At 39.0% G+C, this 15663-nt stretch overlaps 1 protein-coding gene and 1 long non-coding RNA gene across 2 annotated transcripts in view; one reads left to right on the plus strand and one right to left on the minus strand.

The window, feature by feature from the left end:
• Positions 1-15663, plus strand: part of LOC116688438 (uncharacterized) — a 466907-nt gene that overhangs the window by 153953 nt on the left and 297291 nt on the right. The gene's annotated exons all lie outside the window — the stretch shown is intronic.
• The window catches only part of LOC116688402 (guanine nucleotide-binding protein G(i) subunit alpha-2), a 60717-nt gene that overhangs the window by 3671 nt on the left and 41383 nt on the right, over positions 1-15663 (minus strand). The window contains exons 2-5 of the mRNA XM_032514437.1: positions 14315-14357; positions 5846-5987; positions 2651-2811; positions 459-587 (exon numbers count right to left, since the gene is read on the minus strand). Coding sequence (XP_032370328.1) covers positions 459-587; positions 2651-2811; positions 5846-5987; positions 14315-14357 — 475 coding nt within the window. The remainder of the gene's footprint in view (positions 1-458; positions 588-2650; positions 2812-5845; positions 5988-14314; positions 14358-15663) is intronic.

Consider the following 15663-nt stretch of genomic DNA (forward strand, 5'->3'; position numbering starts at 1 on the left):
CCAAGATATTTATTTGATTGCTTTGTCATAAAGTTAAGAGTCTGTTATTATTATTATCTTTGAATAACAGTGATGCATTTAAAACGTCTTTGAGAGTAAAATGTGGTTCACTGCAATGATGGTGGATAGATAATGGTGAGCATGAGCTTAATCCAATAATTGCTGTCACCTGCTGAGCCCTGAAGGCATCTCGCCCTCTCTGATCTGTCTAGTTACTAGATGATGATCTAAAAAAAATAAAAATAGCAATTACATACAAGTGTGAAATAGCACATCTGCTTTTAATTTAATGGATATATTTTGGCACAGGCTGTTGTTTAGTTAATTGCTGGTGTATGGCCTTTTCCAGGTGAAATGAAATGTTGAGCTGTACAATATAAACCGATTTGCACCTTTAACAATTTCAACAGTGTTTCACAAAATAAGCGGTGGAAGAAAAATGTAAACAGGGATCTTACTTGAAGTGCAGGTCCTTGAAGGTGAAATGTGTTTCCACAATGCCCGTGGTCTTCACTCTGGTCCGCAGCACATCTTGCTGTGTGGGGATGTAATCCGGCTTGCCTATCCTCTCCAGGTCATTTAGATAGCTGATGGAACACATAAAACATTTTCTGAAACTTTGTATCTGCTGACATTCTAAATGCCTTGAGAGATATGCAACAGCTCTACTCACAATCCATTCATTGTTAATTGGAACGTACAATAAATTGTCCGTGACAACAAACAATGCTATTAATAACAAAAGGATTTGCCTCAAAGCTTTGTCTAATCAATGTTACCAACGTTGTAACGCTCACGGTGTTTCCTCACAGATGATTATTACCGTTGCTGGCGACACACATCATGAAGACTGACGGCACAGATTACAAAACGAAGACAGAGCATATAGAGAAGGGTTAATAGAAGAGACAGATTGGAGGAAAAAAAAAATAAAGTGTCCAAAGTTTGGAATCATTTCGAACGTAATTAAACCAACTCTGTACAGTGCGTCTACTGCAAAATCGAGCTAGTTTACCACAATAATAGCACAACGTCAATGCTTCAGCATCTCAACAGAAAACATTGAGCCTAACTCAATCATCCATTCCACAAAGCGGACCCGACAAAAGTAAATCACAAAGTTGTGCGATCGATGAAACTACACCAAACCAAACAACTACCAAAAACACAGACAAGAAAATGTGTAGTGGTGACCACAATTTGATCTAAAGAGCCAACTTGTTGACTATTACTTCGGTAAAACAGCTGACTGTAGCGCACCATTTTCTCTTACTCTTTCTCTTCACGGAAAAACAGCTGATCAACGATCTACTAGCATAAGTGTAACAGAGCTGTGTGAGATTGTAATCAAATATATGAATGGAAATAGGTTGACTATAACTAATATTTACATACAGGCCTACATGGCAGTCTCAGGTTGAAACTTAGTTCTGAAAGTTAAGCTGCACAACTTAAGGTAATTCATTTTCTCTGAGCTGAAAGGAAGGTATCGGTCTTTTAATGTAGTGCTGACATAGTGTTTTGTTTGACAATATTGTCTCCATATTTTGTATTCTTTTGAATCTATTTAGGAGGTTTGTGTGTGTGTGTGTGTGTGTGTGTGTGTGTGTTAGAGAGACAATGGCCAAATAAAGGTCTCTAAAGTCTGATAACAGCACTTAATACAAGACCACAACCAACTTTTACACATATAGCTACTATGGGAGAGACACAAAAAGCTTTATTGCATTGTATGACAGTCTTTCAGCACAATATTCAACTACATAAAAAAGACTATATTGTATAACAAAGTGTTTGTGTTGGATGTAATCCCATACAAGCTGCAGCCGGGTTGTAGATATTAGAGCCTCCGCACCACTACTTCATGCCACGTGTTTGACAGTTTAATCTTAATCCTGTTCCCACAGAGAGGTTTAGGCGGCTTTTGTAGTCCACACATCAGATATGGTAACACTGTTAGATTTGGCCATTGGGTTTATAAGACTTGAAGATTCAGTGAATTTGGTCGGCTTACACTAATGAAAAAAGGTATTCAACCGTAAAGAATCTGGCAAAATAATGGTCGTCCTCATACTCTCCCTGTTCATTATCCTGGTACATTATGGAAACAGGGCCAAAAAATGCTCAGAAATGAGGGTCATTAAGGTAATAAAGAGCGGCAAAGAGAGGTTGAGGTTGCTGAGTGTTGTTGTAGATCATCTTATCTTAAGAGTGAAAGCCACTGATTAAACAAAACAGTAATGCCTTCACTATTAATAACTGTAGCTGCTTTCTATGGGGACCTTTTGACACAGCCAGTGCTGCCATTTAGAGAAATGTAGTATGGCGTTTTAATAATAAGAGAAATGATCAAACAAAGTCCAGCAGAGAAAAGTACAAAAGCAGAGCCGAGCATGGCGTTATAGTGTAATATATAAGAGAAAAGGGGGATGAAAAGTAACAGTGACAAACCATAATATTTGGCTGGAATGGCCAACTTTGAGGGAAGTTTCAGGTATATTAATAAATATCTGATGTGCGATTATCAGTGGAAGTCTGTTGAAAGCCTGGTTCACCAACGTTTTCTGTGCATAATAATGCACATTTTATTTTGAAACACAATGATCCATAGAATAGTCTTGATGTTATTGTATGCTATTTAGGCACTCACTAGGCTGCTGAGTCATTGAGCTGGTACTCTCGGGCCCGTGTGAAGCAGCCTTGGACGCCGCCGTCAGCCCACAGTCGTCGGATGACGTTGGACAGTTCTTCTGGCAGGATGCCCTGCTCCTCTGCTGCTGCTGACAGGGCAAACAGTTGGCGGGCATCGTCCTGGCAAGTAAAGACACACACCATTAGATGGAGTAGGTTTTTGAAAAAGACATCAAGTGTATTAACCCTCATTATTTTTTTCTTCACTGGACAAAGCTGATAAGCTCGACATGGCAGACCTTTATTCAGGACTTTCTTTTCACATGGCTAGTATCACTAGAATCTCTTGCAAAGCACACTAGTGGTGGGCCTCGTTGCATTTTATTACCCAGAATTGCGGTGAAAGGAGTGTTTACACTATACCGTCTTTACAGTGCTTTTCTCATCATTGGCTAACTGTTACAAAAGTGATTTGGAATGTAATGAGCAGTAAAAAGGAACACATTTTCTGCATTAACTTTCCTGGCCAACATAAATCAGATATGTTGAAGGGTCATCAGCATACAAACTGTACCTTGATGCTGTGGTTGCATTCAGTGTGTGCTTGTGGAAATTAATGCTGTTTAAAAAAAAAAAAAAGCCATCTCAATCTGCTTTATTTAGAAATTGCAGATAGGAGCTATGACCACTGGAAAACATTCCACAATGGAAACAAAAAGAGCATATTTCTTTCCATGTTATGTATTTAGAAGTTCCTGCAGCCCTATTTACTCCATATAAGTCAGATTTGATATGTCTTTTGAATAACTAAGCATCAGTCAGATTGTGCAAGAGGGAAGTGAAGAAACAGAACAAAGTCAACAAAAGAGAGCAATAGATGAGAACAGAGAGAGCAGAAGTTATGTATCCATCATTTGCCTAATTGGTCCTGGGCCATCACCCAGTGATCTGCCATCAAACTTTGCAGTGTTATGAATCAATCTATTAAAGTGCAGTGGCCTGGAAAAACAGATACACCAAATGATAGAAATTAATATTTAGATAGATAGTATTTGCAGTTGATTAAATGCAATAGTACTTGCATTTATTAACTTGACCTAGCTACAATAAATGATCAGGGAGGCATTCTACAACTGAATTTAGCTTATACTCACTAGGAGTACAACAAGGGCCCTTTGTGTTTGACACTGGACAAGGGCTTAAATAAACTTTTGATGTTAGCTATTGAAAGCAGACTTTCATGTATTAGTGAACCATTGTCTGACCCTCCACTCTATCTTAGCTGTAGGCCACAGTAAGTTAGCAGCCCTTTGCTGTGTACCATGTGGAAGTAATCAAGATCCTGTGATAAACACAAACAGTTTTAAATGGACGTTAGGAGAACCAAATGCATAATACCATGGCTTTCTGATACCTACGCTGTCCATCACCAACACAAATAACAGGCCTTCAGTTAACCTGAAGTAGTCTGATAATACAGTCATCAACATGTTTGCAACTTCTGATGTGAAATCACTTGACAGCGAGTCATGGATGAAATGTATTGAGTTTGTCCTATACTAACTGCTATTTGGTTACTAACGGTTTGCAGCAATTGTCATGTTTGGCAAACAATGAAAGCAGCTTTGTAAAAAAATAAAGAGATCAGACAAACCAATTCAGTCACATGGTAATTTCAGAATATTGCTGGATGCTGACTGCGTTCCCTCTGGTTGTGAGACAAACAATGTCCTTTTAATTGAAATCTTTGAAATGTTCCAGGATAATGAAAGCTCTCTGTAGGCCATTGCAGTGGGTGAAGGTGTAACTCAAAAATAAACAAATTCACTCTGTTCAGCAGAACTTGTCATGCAGAGCTCGCTACAATGGCAGAGCCAGTCCCGCAATATACCAGGTAGTTAAAAAGCTCTTTCTACATGAAAAATGCAACACCTTTATGCAGTCACAGTCCAGTCTTATCTGTCGGGAGATGGGAATTTGGAGACAACAAATGCATCAAAGATGTAAAAAAAACCTGCAAAGTAAGGATTATTAGGGTTTAAAGAAAAATCTGCCAGGATTGCTTGCATTGCAGAATGGATGTTTAAGTAAAATGCTACCACTACACATGACACACTGCTGCTTTATTATTTATCCCAATTTAGCAAAGTTGAGAATCTGAAGAACAGGTAGGTCAGATGTTCTTATGTAGCATTTCCATAAACTTAGAAACATAGGTCTAAGTTAAAAGCAAGAAAAACACAATGTAAGTTGAAATATGTGCTGTTTAGTTGAATTGTTGGACTGTGTAAAATAAATCTTTTCTCTGCATTTTATCAATTCAGACACCGTCTTTTGAAGTTCACTTTGGGGCACGGGTTAACAGATTACTCATCATCTAACCAAAGACACTTTAATTAGACATGATCTGTGAGTGGGCTGTGAGAATAGCATTTATGAATCACACGTATGAGATGATGGGTCCGTAGAAAAATGTTCTCCTGTCATGGGTAATGCATGAATTTTATTTCTGTTATTTTATCTCCCTGGGTGGAGAAGATTTCCTGTTACACACACACACACACACACACACACACACACACACACACACACACACACACACACACACACACCACACACACCACACACACCACACACACACACACACAACACACCAACACACACCACACACACACACACAGAGGGACTATCTTAAAACGTCTGCTACCCAGAGTTGATTTCCAAGTAGAGCCTGTCACACTGCACCCGAGAGAAATTCTTGAGCTGAATAATTACTGCTGTCTTAAATCCTCAAGGCTAGATATGGGTGGTTAAGATGGAGGAGAGGAGGCTCTGACGGTGATTAGTAGAGATGATATCACTGAACCGAGTGCAGCTATATTACACTATAATTTAACAGGTTTCTAGAAGGTTTTGCTACTACCTTGAGAACAATATGGCACTTGAAGCTATGTTTGTTTTCAAATGTATGTGTGAATATTTGTTTATTAGGTTAATATACTTTTAATGAATCCAAAAAGAGGCACATTGCTTGAAGATGCTTTCTGACTGACATGTCTTTCAAGTTTTGCAATGGCTTATGCTAGCAGCCGCACAATCTTCTTTCTACCACAATGCTACCATCTTTGCCGTATTTCAAATATCATTTCACTTCCGTCTTGCTGCTGTGCTGGTGACATGTAAAAAGTGACAAATTTCTGTGTCAGACACCTACCGCTCTAGTAGGTTCCTCATAGTCAACCTTAAGGTTGGCCATGGCTTTAATGATGGCCATAATGGACTGGATTGTGTTGCTGTAGACAACAGCCCGGTACTGCTTACACTCATCTTCTGAGTATCCATCCTCATGGATAATCCTGAAAAAAGAGACCGGAGGGAGAGAGGGGATGTGCAAAAGGAAAAAAGATTAGTATTTAACTTCAGATATAATCACAATGTGACAATGAAACATGATAATAACTTTATTATCTATGGTGTAAAATATTGTTTGCTGTTTTTTTTTTGCCCCGGCATTTGCCCCAGATCTGGCTAAATATTTCATCTCATTGTTAAAATGTTGTCCATTATTGAATAAACCTTATTTAAGATTCTATATCTAACTGATATGTCAATCGATCCATCAAAGTGGATCTAGTACTGTATGGATGCCTGAGATTACAAATTACAATTCTGCTAGGATGCGGCACTGGCAAAATTCAGCCTTTTTTGTATCTCTCACTTAAGGACACTAGAACAAATATTTACTTGCTTTTGGAATTGTGGTAAAGAAAGGAAGAAGCATGTGGTTGAAAAAAAACATGGGGCTAAAAAAAGAGGCTGCTGGGCTGAAAACCAAATAAAACCATCTCCAGTGGCCTGGCTGTCATTGCGATAGGCCCAGAGAGCAGAGTTGCACAGCCAGGATGCTCATTGGTTGTTTGTTGAGCTGAATGGGTCCTTATTAAAATGCAAGTGAGCCCACTGTGAAACACTGTGAGGCACAACTAAGAGGACTGAAAGCCCACAGTGTTCTCGCCTCCTCAACACAATATTTATAAATTATACATAATAATTTATAATTTTTTATTTACTCGATTGTGAAGCACTTTGCAAACTCATGTTTGCATGTGGACAAGGTATCATTGGACACAAAGTGTGCTATGGTGCTGGTTCTACACCTGAATGTCTCGTTTAAATGCAGATTTAAAGTTTTATTCAAAAAAAGCTGGCAGTATCCACACTGAAACAAAACAACCAGTGTTGGGCACGTTACTTTTAAAAATTAGTTACAGTAACTAGTTACTTCTTCCAAGTAGTAACTAAATGTGATAGTCAGTTACAAATTATAAAAGTAACTAGTTACTTCAGAAAGTAATTAATGAGTTACCTTCAAGTACATTTTTAAATGCTCAAATGTGACCCCACCTCCACCCCCCTTTAAGGGAACTTAAAATACAGTACATGTGGATGTTCAATTATTTATGATAAATCTGAATATTATAATGAAATGGACACTTAATACAATACAACAGAAACTATACACAAATCTAAACTACTTTAATGTTGCTGTGGGACAAAGCGAGACTAGCCTCCAATCAAATGCCATGTATGTAGATATTATGTCTAGTGGATCGATACAAATAACAACATAGATGTTTTGAAACTTTTGATATTTATTGCCCCTGAACAGGTCACAACTGGGCAAAATTAAATAATGCTTGTTAAGGATTATAGCAAAATTAAATAACAAATATATACACTGTTTGTAATGCAAATAACATAAGTGGCCTGATGTTTATACTTTTGCTCTAGTGTGTGCGTCAAACAGACGTGTGTGCGTGTGTGTGTGTGTGTGGGTGATGGAGTGAGGGAGAAGTGAGAAAGTGACAGCAATTAACTTCAGAGCGAGTAGCCACTCTAGAGTCATAGTGCGGTCTGACCACGGTGGAAAATCTTTAGCAGGAAAAGTTACCTCCCCTCTCCTCTATTTCATAACGCCATACCTGTCTCTCGTTGACTGACTCGCTTGTGTTGTTTGTTATGTGTCCGAATAAGTGTGCTCATGAACACCCACCCAACTTTACCTCTGACTGGCTTACCATGAAATTTTACTCAACTTCAGCCAATTGTCAGCATTTATGCGCTTGTCTCGTTCACTGCCCACTAAACAAGGAAGAAAAAAGTCTTTGCCTCTCAGCTCAGAGATCAAGTTGATCTGATGAAAAAAACAGCTTAATTTATAGTAACGCGCCACATTTTTTGGCAGTAACAGTGTTATTAAGATGGGAAGAGTAATCAATTAGATTACTCGTTACCGAAAAAAGTAACGCCGTTATTTTATAATGCCGTTATTGCCATGACTGCAAACGACTTTACATCAGATTTAAGTGAAATCTGTAGAGTACTTTAAAGATATCCTTCAGAATGAATTAGACAAACTGAAACTAAACTTGGCCATTGTAATCATATTGTACGGACTCAGTGAGCTGCTTCTTTCTCATTTAAATATTTTATTAATGCTGTGTTAAAAATAACTTGCAAGTAGAGGGTCAACCAGGGGAGAATTTTCAGTAAAATACCATGAAATGGATTAAAATAAAATCCCATCATGAATGCTGTCTTATCCTGTGGCAGTCACATTTTGGTAAACACAATTATTATTATTTTGCCACAACATGTAGGTCTAGCAGGGCTGCACAATTATGGCCTAAAGGATAATCATGATTATTTTGATCAATATTGAGATCACGATTAATTATCCTGATTATTTTGTTGATTTTAACCAAAACAAATTTTATTGTCACATAGGCTATTTATAACTGCTTTCACATCCATATTATTCTACATTCTTCTTATGCTGATTTTGTATGTTGTATTGACATACAGTTGCAACACATTAGCTATCTGAAATAAATAGCTTAGGATATTATATATTATATATATATATATATATATATATATATATATATATATATACATATATATATACACACATACATACATACACATACATACATACATACATACATACACACTGTATATATATATAATTTTTTTTAATGTATGTCTGAAAAAGCTCCTTCACTTGTTTTCAACAATAACTGATTAAAAGAGCTAAGGAGAGAGAAGGAGTGCAATGGATGCTACTCACAGAGAGACGGCTGACTCATTATGAATTAGTCCAGCACGGGTCGAATGGGGGTCAGCGGAGTTACACACGTATTTATGAAATGTCTGTTTCGTCACTGCGCTGAATTTTTGGCCATGGGTCACATCTCTCGCAGGTTCGGCAGGCTTCGTCTCACACGCTATTACTCAACGAACTGAAAGTAGTTGCATTCAATAACTTCTTCTGTGTTTTTTGCCGTGACGGCCGCAGTAGCCAAGTTACCAGTGGAAACACTGATACAAGTACAGGTTTGCCTCTCATGCTTTACAATATACAGCTGTTTTAATAACAATTAAAACTGGACAAATGTAGAAGTGTGGCCGCTGTGTCTCTCCGTGTGTGAGTGAATGGGGGCGGGGCTGCGTGGAGAGTAAGAGGAGAGATCCAAACAAAGGCACGGCTTTACCGTACGTTCACACCGCCACCGACTTGAGCGTCTAAAGTTACCGGAAGTCATTCATTTTCAATGGAAGCCGGCTTCTCTCAGCTGCAAGGAGCGGCAAATCTGTTGGCGTCGCGTTTTGGGCGTTTTGAGCGTGTTGAGCGTCAATCAGAAAGTTGAAATTTTTCAACTTTATGGTAATGAGCTATGACGCGGTTCAGCGGCAAGCAGCGGCTAACGCCAGCCGCCAATCGGAATATAGACGTCCTTCACGCTGGCTGATCCTGGAGAAACATACGATGTAATCTTTCGTTCCTACCAAAACATTAATTCTGAGGACAAGCTCATAATCGCCGTTGCTGGGTTACCTTTCGTTTATAATACAACGTTGTTTGTACATAGGAACAAGTTAACGCTACCTGCCGGTCACATCCGCTCACAGTGAAGTCCGGCACGGGTCACTAGATTGGTCCGGCGGCTGCTCGCTCTGCCTGCACGCCGCTATGGCTCAGCGGCTAACGAGCGAGCCATAGCGGCATGCCAGCGGCTAACGAGCGAGCTAACTGCTAACAGACCCCGTTGCGACCAGTAAATACAACTTCTGTCATTATATATGTAATTTATAAAGGTTTCTAGTGTCAGTGTATTGGCCGTGGCTGCGTGCGCTTCTCCCGGTCGAACAGAAAACGCCGCCACGTCAGAGCGGCCAAAGCGTCACAAAGCTTCCCCGTACTTTTTGACAAGCGTCTTTGGCGGGGCGGCCAGAGCTTTTTTGCAGCTCAAGTCGGTGGCGGTGTGTACGTACGGTTACAGAAGAAATGGGTCACGTAACGCAAAATTAAACCATATCGATATAACAACATTGCTTTGTTTGTGGAGAGGCATCAGATGCGAGGATATTAGGTGCACCGATGCAACCTAGGAAATTATTACTTGCGCCCTAGAGCCCTGTGAGCTAACCATAGACCACTAATAAAGTCTATGGAGCTAACAGACACAACTAGCACTGGTCACTACTGTTGATAGAAAAACAACACAGATGAGACAAAATGTTGTGTTTACTAGTAAACTGGTACACCTTGTGACCGACGTATGACCGACTGCCATCTGTTGTGGAATTTTCCCAAGGGGGTAAGCCTCTAAAGGACTTAGCTCACATGGTGCTATTTTAATGCTATGAAGCCATCACCTGCAGTTAGCATCCCGTTGACTGCCATTCATTTTGACAGTGAATAACTTTACATCTGAAGCGTGTCAAAACTCTATTTGTTTATTGTTTATTTCTAAAGAAACACGACTATGTATAAAAGGCTTGTGCCATAACCACGCGATTTACCGTTGCATAATTGACAAATCACCATATTGTCAGGAGAAGCACGCAAACAGTTTGGGCTTCCATTAGCTGTTTAGCTTTAATTACTAATGATAACTAACATGTTAGTTAGCAGTATTTAGCCTGTGCCTATGTTATCTCCTTACAGATATACCTACACTCTCTGTCTCTGCTGATTGGGAATGATGGAGATTTCTCTTGGCACAGCTACCAGAAGACTTACAACTTTCAGACACGTTGCCCACATCACAACCACGTTGTCAAGCTCAGTTGGAGGCTGCGCAGTAACGCTCTGCTATCACCGGAAAAGTGCTTCTATTTTCCTTCACTGGTCTCCACCCTGAACAATGGGATCTTTTGGTCCACTTCTTTAACCGTCTATGAATTTTCCTCACGTTACTCTATCTTCTGTATCTACTGTCTACAACAAGAAACTAAGCTGCGTGGTGCAGGGAACAACTCTGACTGGCACATTATCAGACAGTGGTCTATGGAGCGGTAGATTGGCTTTGCAAAAAAACCCGGAGCGTTCCATGAAATGACGCATTTAAAATATTGCTCAATAACAGAATTTGATCGTGGGAAGCATTGCAGTTTCCTGTGACTCTCACAGAAGCATAATATATCCTTTTTGTCATAATTATGAATATGAAGATCCCACATATAGTAACTCTGAAATATATTACATTATTACATTGTTCATCTTACTAAAAAAGACAACCAGAGAAAATTGTTTCTCATAGAAGTCTGAGTGTAGTGTAGGACTGAGAGGTTACATTTGAGTAAGTTATGTTTGTTCTCTAGTTTTAGGTAGCCTAAAGAATTCAATCCTACTCGTCTATGAGAGCAGAGAAGTCAGCGGCTTTTTCATTTGATAAAACTTTTCACAACAGAATCATCAATAATGTTACTGAATTTAATGACATTTTTAATAATTCCTTAAAAATATTAATGAAGTTCTGCTTTTGTTGCCATGGCAAGTAATGTAAGTCAAAATGTTAAATATAAGTTGATTTAAGTAACCCCAGTGAGCAGATTAAAAAACACGTTAAAAATCCCAAAAATGTATACAGAGAAATAATTTGGCCATTGGGAGACGCTTGCTTTTGTGTTTTGTATGCATGTATGTACTATGGGTGTCACAATTCTCCAAATCCATGATTCAAATTGACTTCCAACTAACGACAATGGCACAATAATAGCCACTAGATGGCAGAAGGGTACTTTGAGTTTCTAATACCCCTTTCACACCAATGGCCCAATCGTTATGGTTATACCCAGGTTGACTGTGTGTCTGAATGGGGCAATGGTTTGTGTACTTGGCGGCCAACGGATTTTTGTTTTGAAATGAAAAAAAACCTAAAACGAACAACGGTCAGTTTCCCAATTACCATTAGTAAATAGTGAAACAAAAAACAACCCGTTATTTGTTTTTCGTTTTGTTATTAAAAAACGGAAAAGAAAAAACAATCTTGTTATCCAATTGTCTTTGATGTTTTATAGATGGAACTGTAAATAAAATGTGTGTGTATAAATCTTATACCTCAAATTTAGCAAGGCTCTGTGAACTGTGTTTGCAAGTCCACAACATAATGTCATGTCCATACGTGCAAAACGAAATTATAGCTACTTAAGTATTGTGTAATGTGTTATATATTGAACATTGACAGCACCTGAAATATCCTGCCTATCTTGGCCACAGTCATCATCTTTTAGTGTAACCCGTTTGCATCCTCGAAAGAGAACATAACGTAAGAAATTAAGTTTTGTTTAATTCTCTCTGCACTGTTGTTAATAGTCACTCTCCTGTTTAACGGTTATTTACTTGTGCTTTAGGGTTATTTAACATAATCACTGCAAAACAAACACAAAACAAGCTTTTATTTCTCTCTTCCTACTGTATAAGGACAAATTCAAGCAGCTACAAAACATATTAGTTCTTGAGGTAGGCTATACAGCTGGACTGGAGTATGTGATGTTAGCTGGTCACGGAATATGATGTGTAAAAACCTTCCCATTTCTAGAACTTAAGGTGATTGTAATGCATTGCGCCAAGGTTGTGACCCAGGAGATTTTTGAATTGCCAAAGCCAGGGATGTACCCATGCTGACTGACCTTGGTTTGATATTCCAAAAGAAGGGTCACTGGATTACAAGGTGCAATTGAATGCACCATATGTCTAATGGCATGCACATAAATGCACGATGACGTCCCTTCTGAGCCCACATGCTTTGTCTTCGTTGTTTGTTTACATAACTCACTCACTGGGAAAGAAAAACGTTGCCATACCGGTAACTTCAGAGATGCAGGAGGATTTTCCATTTCTATTGTTTCTCCGTCATCTCCGACTCAAGCAGTTGCCAAGGTGTCTAAAAAAGTCAAGCTGCAGGCTACCAGTAGTTTTAAGTTACCCTCTGTATTTAGCTGCATGCTACCAGCTTGTAAGCTATGCTGTGTCTGTTCTTATGCATAGACTGTTCTGTGGGTAAGTAGGCGGGGGGAAGAAAGTTGATATCGAAGCTCATTTGATAAATGTTTCATTTAAAATCGAAATTGTGACACCACTAGTATGTGTACATGTATGTGGGGGAGTGTTTTCATAAATGATGTATCAAAGGCCAAAGTATCAAGCATGTAGGTTTTCACTAATGTGCACATGTGAGAGGATTTTAGAGACTAGCGTATCTGAGATCTGAGTATCTTAGAGATTTGTCAAATTGCTTCAGTCAGGGCAGCAATACTAAACAGGAACACTGACTTTCATTTATCAGTTGTGGAAATGCACATCTATCACCATCTTCTCAACCATTGTTTTAAGGACATGTCTGGTAGGTGTCAGAGAGACTGACAAGATGGAACTTTCAAAGACAGGAAAAGAGCCGTTCCATTTATGCTTCACTACACAGTAATCACAGCCTAAACTATACAGCACAAAAGACAACAAAAGACAACAAGAATTTGTACCCCTCCTTGCTCACATCTTTTCTCATATTTTTTGAGACTGAAATTGTTACCCTGCCAGCTGTCGCTGGTCACGTCAGCTTGTACATAATAAGCCTTTTCCTCGACTGACACACTGGAAACTTTTTGAATTACTGATTTTATAACATCGCCCCACAGTAAATGTTAAGGGGTTCACTTTATCTTCATTTTGCAAGACTATTACAATTTTCATTACAAGATTTTTGTTTTGAAAAATCCCTACAGATGGAAGCAGGAACAATTAGCAAACCAAGAGACAGTGGTTATTGGTGACATGACTCAATGCCGCTTGAAACTCGTAACTACTGTGCACTTGTGTAACTATTTCTGCTTAGCATTGTAAATGTCAAATAACATGAGCCATAATTCAGCAAACGCATGTTCAATGTCTTGCCTTACATTACAGAATCCAAACATCATGTTTTTTTATCTTGAGCAAAAACCAGTAACAGTCAAATGAGGGGTGGATTAGTCCAATTAGGGGAAGGAAAAGTTCCTGCTGATCAAAAAAATGTCTATTTTACGGAGTGACAGGACGCCCCAATCACTTAACAAATGTTTCTCTGCTCCTTAAGGCTGGTGATAGATGTTCACGGTGCAATCCTATTTCAAGACTTTTGGATCTGAGCCAAGGAGTGCCAAGCTAACTGGGTCAATTTAATTACTCATTACTATATCGACTAGCTAGGAGATTGCATTTATCAGATGGGGGACATCCCTGTATACATTATCAGATGCAGTGCATATTCCATATAATACATGTGCTTGTGCTGTTAAACCCTACATTAATTTGTCAGAGATGATGGAAGGAAAAGTAAAACAATGAGCAGTCACTTACTTCATCTGCTTCACAATGGTGCTCTTCCCCGACTCTCCAGCACCTGCAGAGAGAACAAAAACAGGCAAAGGTTAAAAATACACTCACGTTAGCTGAGAAATGTAAACAGGCAGCCAGTGAGGCCGTCTCACATCTGGACCCTTGTCTCGCTCCCCTCCCTTTACCTCCCAGTCTTGCCTTCAGCTCTGCAACATATCTCAGTTCTCATTTTCATCCTGGACCAGCCTCCTGTTCCTTCTAACTGTATACCTACATCTGAATTCCAATGGTAATACAGGTGTCCTAATATCACAGTGGAAACAACCCTACCTCTCTCAAATTCTGAAGGAACAAAAACCACTTGCCATCATATTCCCCTCTTTTCATTTGAAGACACTTTATCATGGTCAACATTTTAATGGAAATGTTTTGCACTGACAGGATATGGGCTTTTCTTATCCTTCGCTATGTTTATTCTATAAGCCTGAGGTGACCAGAGAAAGAGCTCATCTGCCACAAGGAATCTAACACTCATACACACACCCAGGAGTGCCTGTTAGTGCACTCTCCATTCGTACTCGCCTGGGGAAAAGTCTTTCTGGGATGACCCTCAAAATACACTACTACGCAGCATGCAGCACGCACTTGCACAGCAAACCCTCTGGGTAGGAATGGGCTAAGATAGTTGCCACGGACAGCTGTCCACTTCTACTCCTTTGTGGTATATGAGCTTAGACTAGCTAATAGAGCAGAACGTGCTGTTTGCCTTGAAACAACAGTTTTTAAGAAATATCCACCAGATTTTGATAGTCTTGGTTTGTACAAAGGCCGACCAAAATATGACCAAAAATGTAACAAACCAAATGGATATGAGCGTCCAAGGTCTGGGTTAATGTGATCTTCTGTTGAAACCTACAAACACATTGTGACATTCTCCATTTTACATCCAAATTATGGTTCTGAAGTCCCTACATTTCTCACCAAGACATTTGCAAATTACATTGTAATGAAGCGCTCATCTGTCTGCTGTACAGTCTGTCGACCAAATTGTTAAGCAGAAGAAAAAGTGAAAAAAGAAATGCTCTTTCTGGCTCACTGCATACCTTGAATTGAAATCTGTAAACACATACCCTGCTGATGAAAATGAGAAATAACTAAGATGCTGACCCATTCAGTGGAAATGAAGTGTGCATTTGAATGTTATACTGTATGTTAGAATGTAGATGGAATATGTAACTGTAAATAAAGAATATGTGCCATTACAGACAAGCTTTTTTAATTTAAGCTAGTTAAAACCACAGTATTTGTTTAAAGCCAAAATATTTTTTTCTTAATCCTCCACACACTGACTCTGCATAACTCTATATATT

This window comes from Etheostoma spectabile, chromosome 4 (genome assembly GCF_008692095.1).
Source record: "Etheostoma spectabile isolate EspeVRDwgs_2016 chromosome 4, UIUC_Espe_1.0, whole genome shotgun sequence".
Classification (NCBI taxonomy): Eukaryota; Metazoa; Chordata; class Actinopteri; order Perciformes; family Percidae; genus Etheostoma; species Etheostoma spectabile.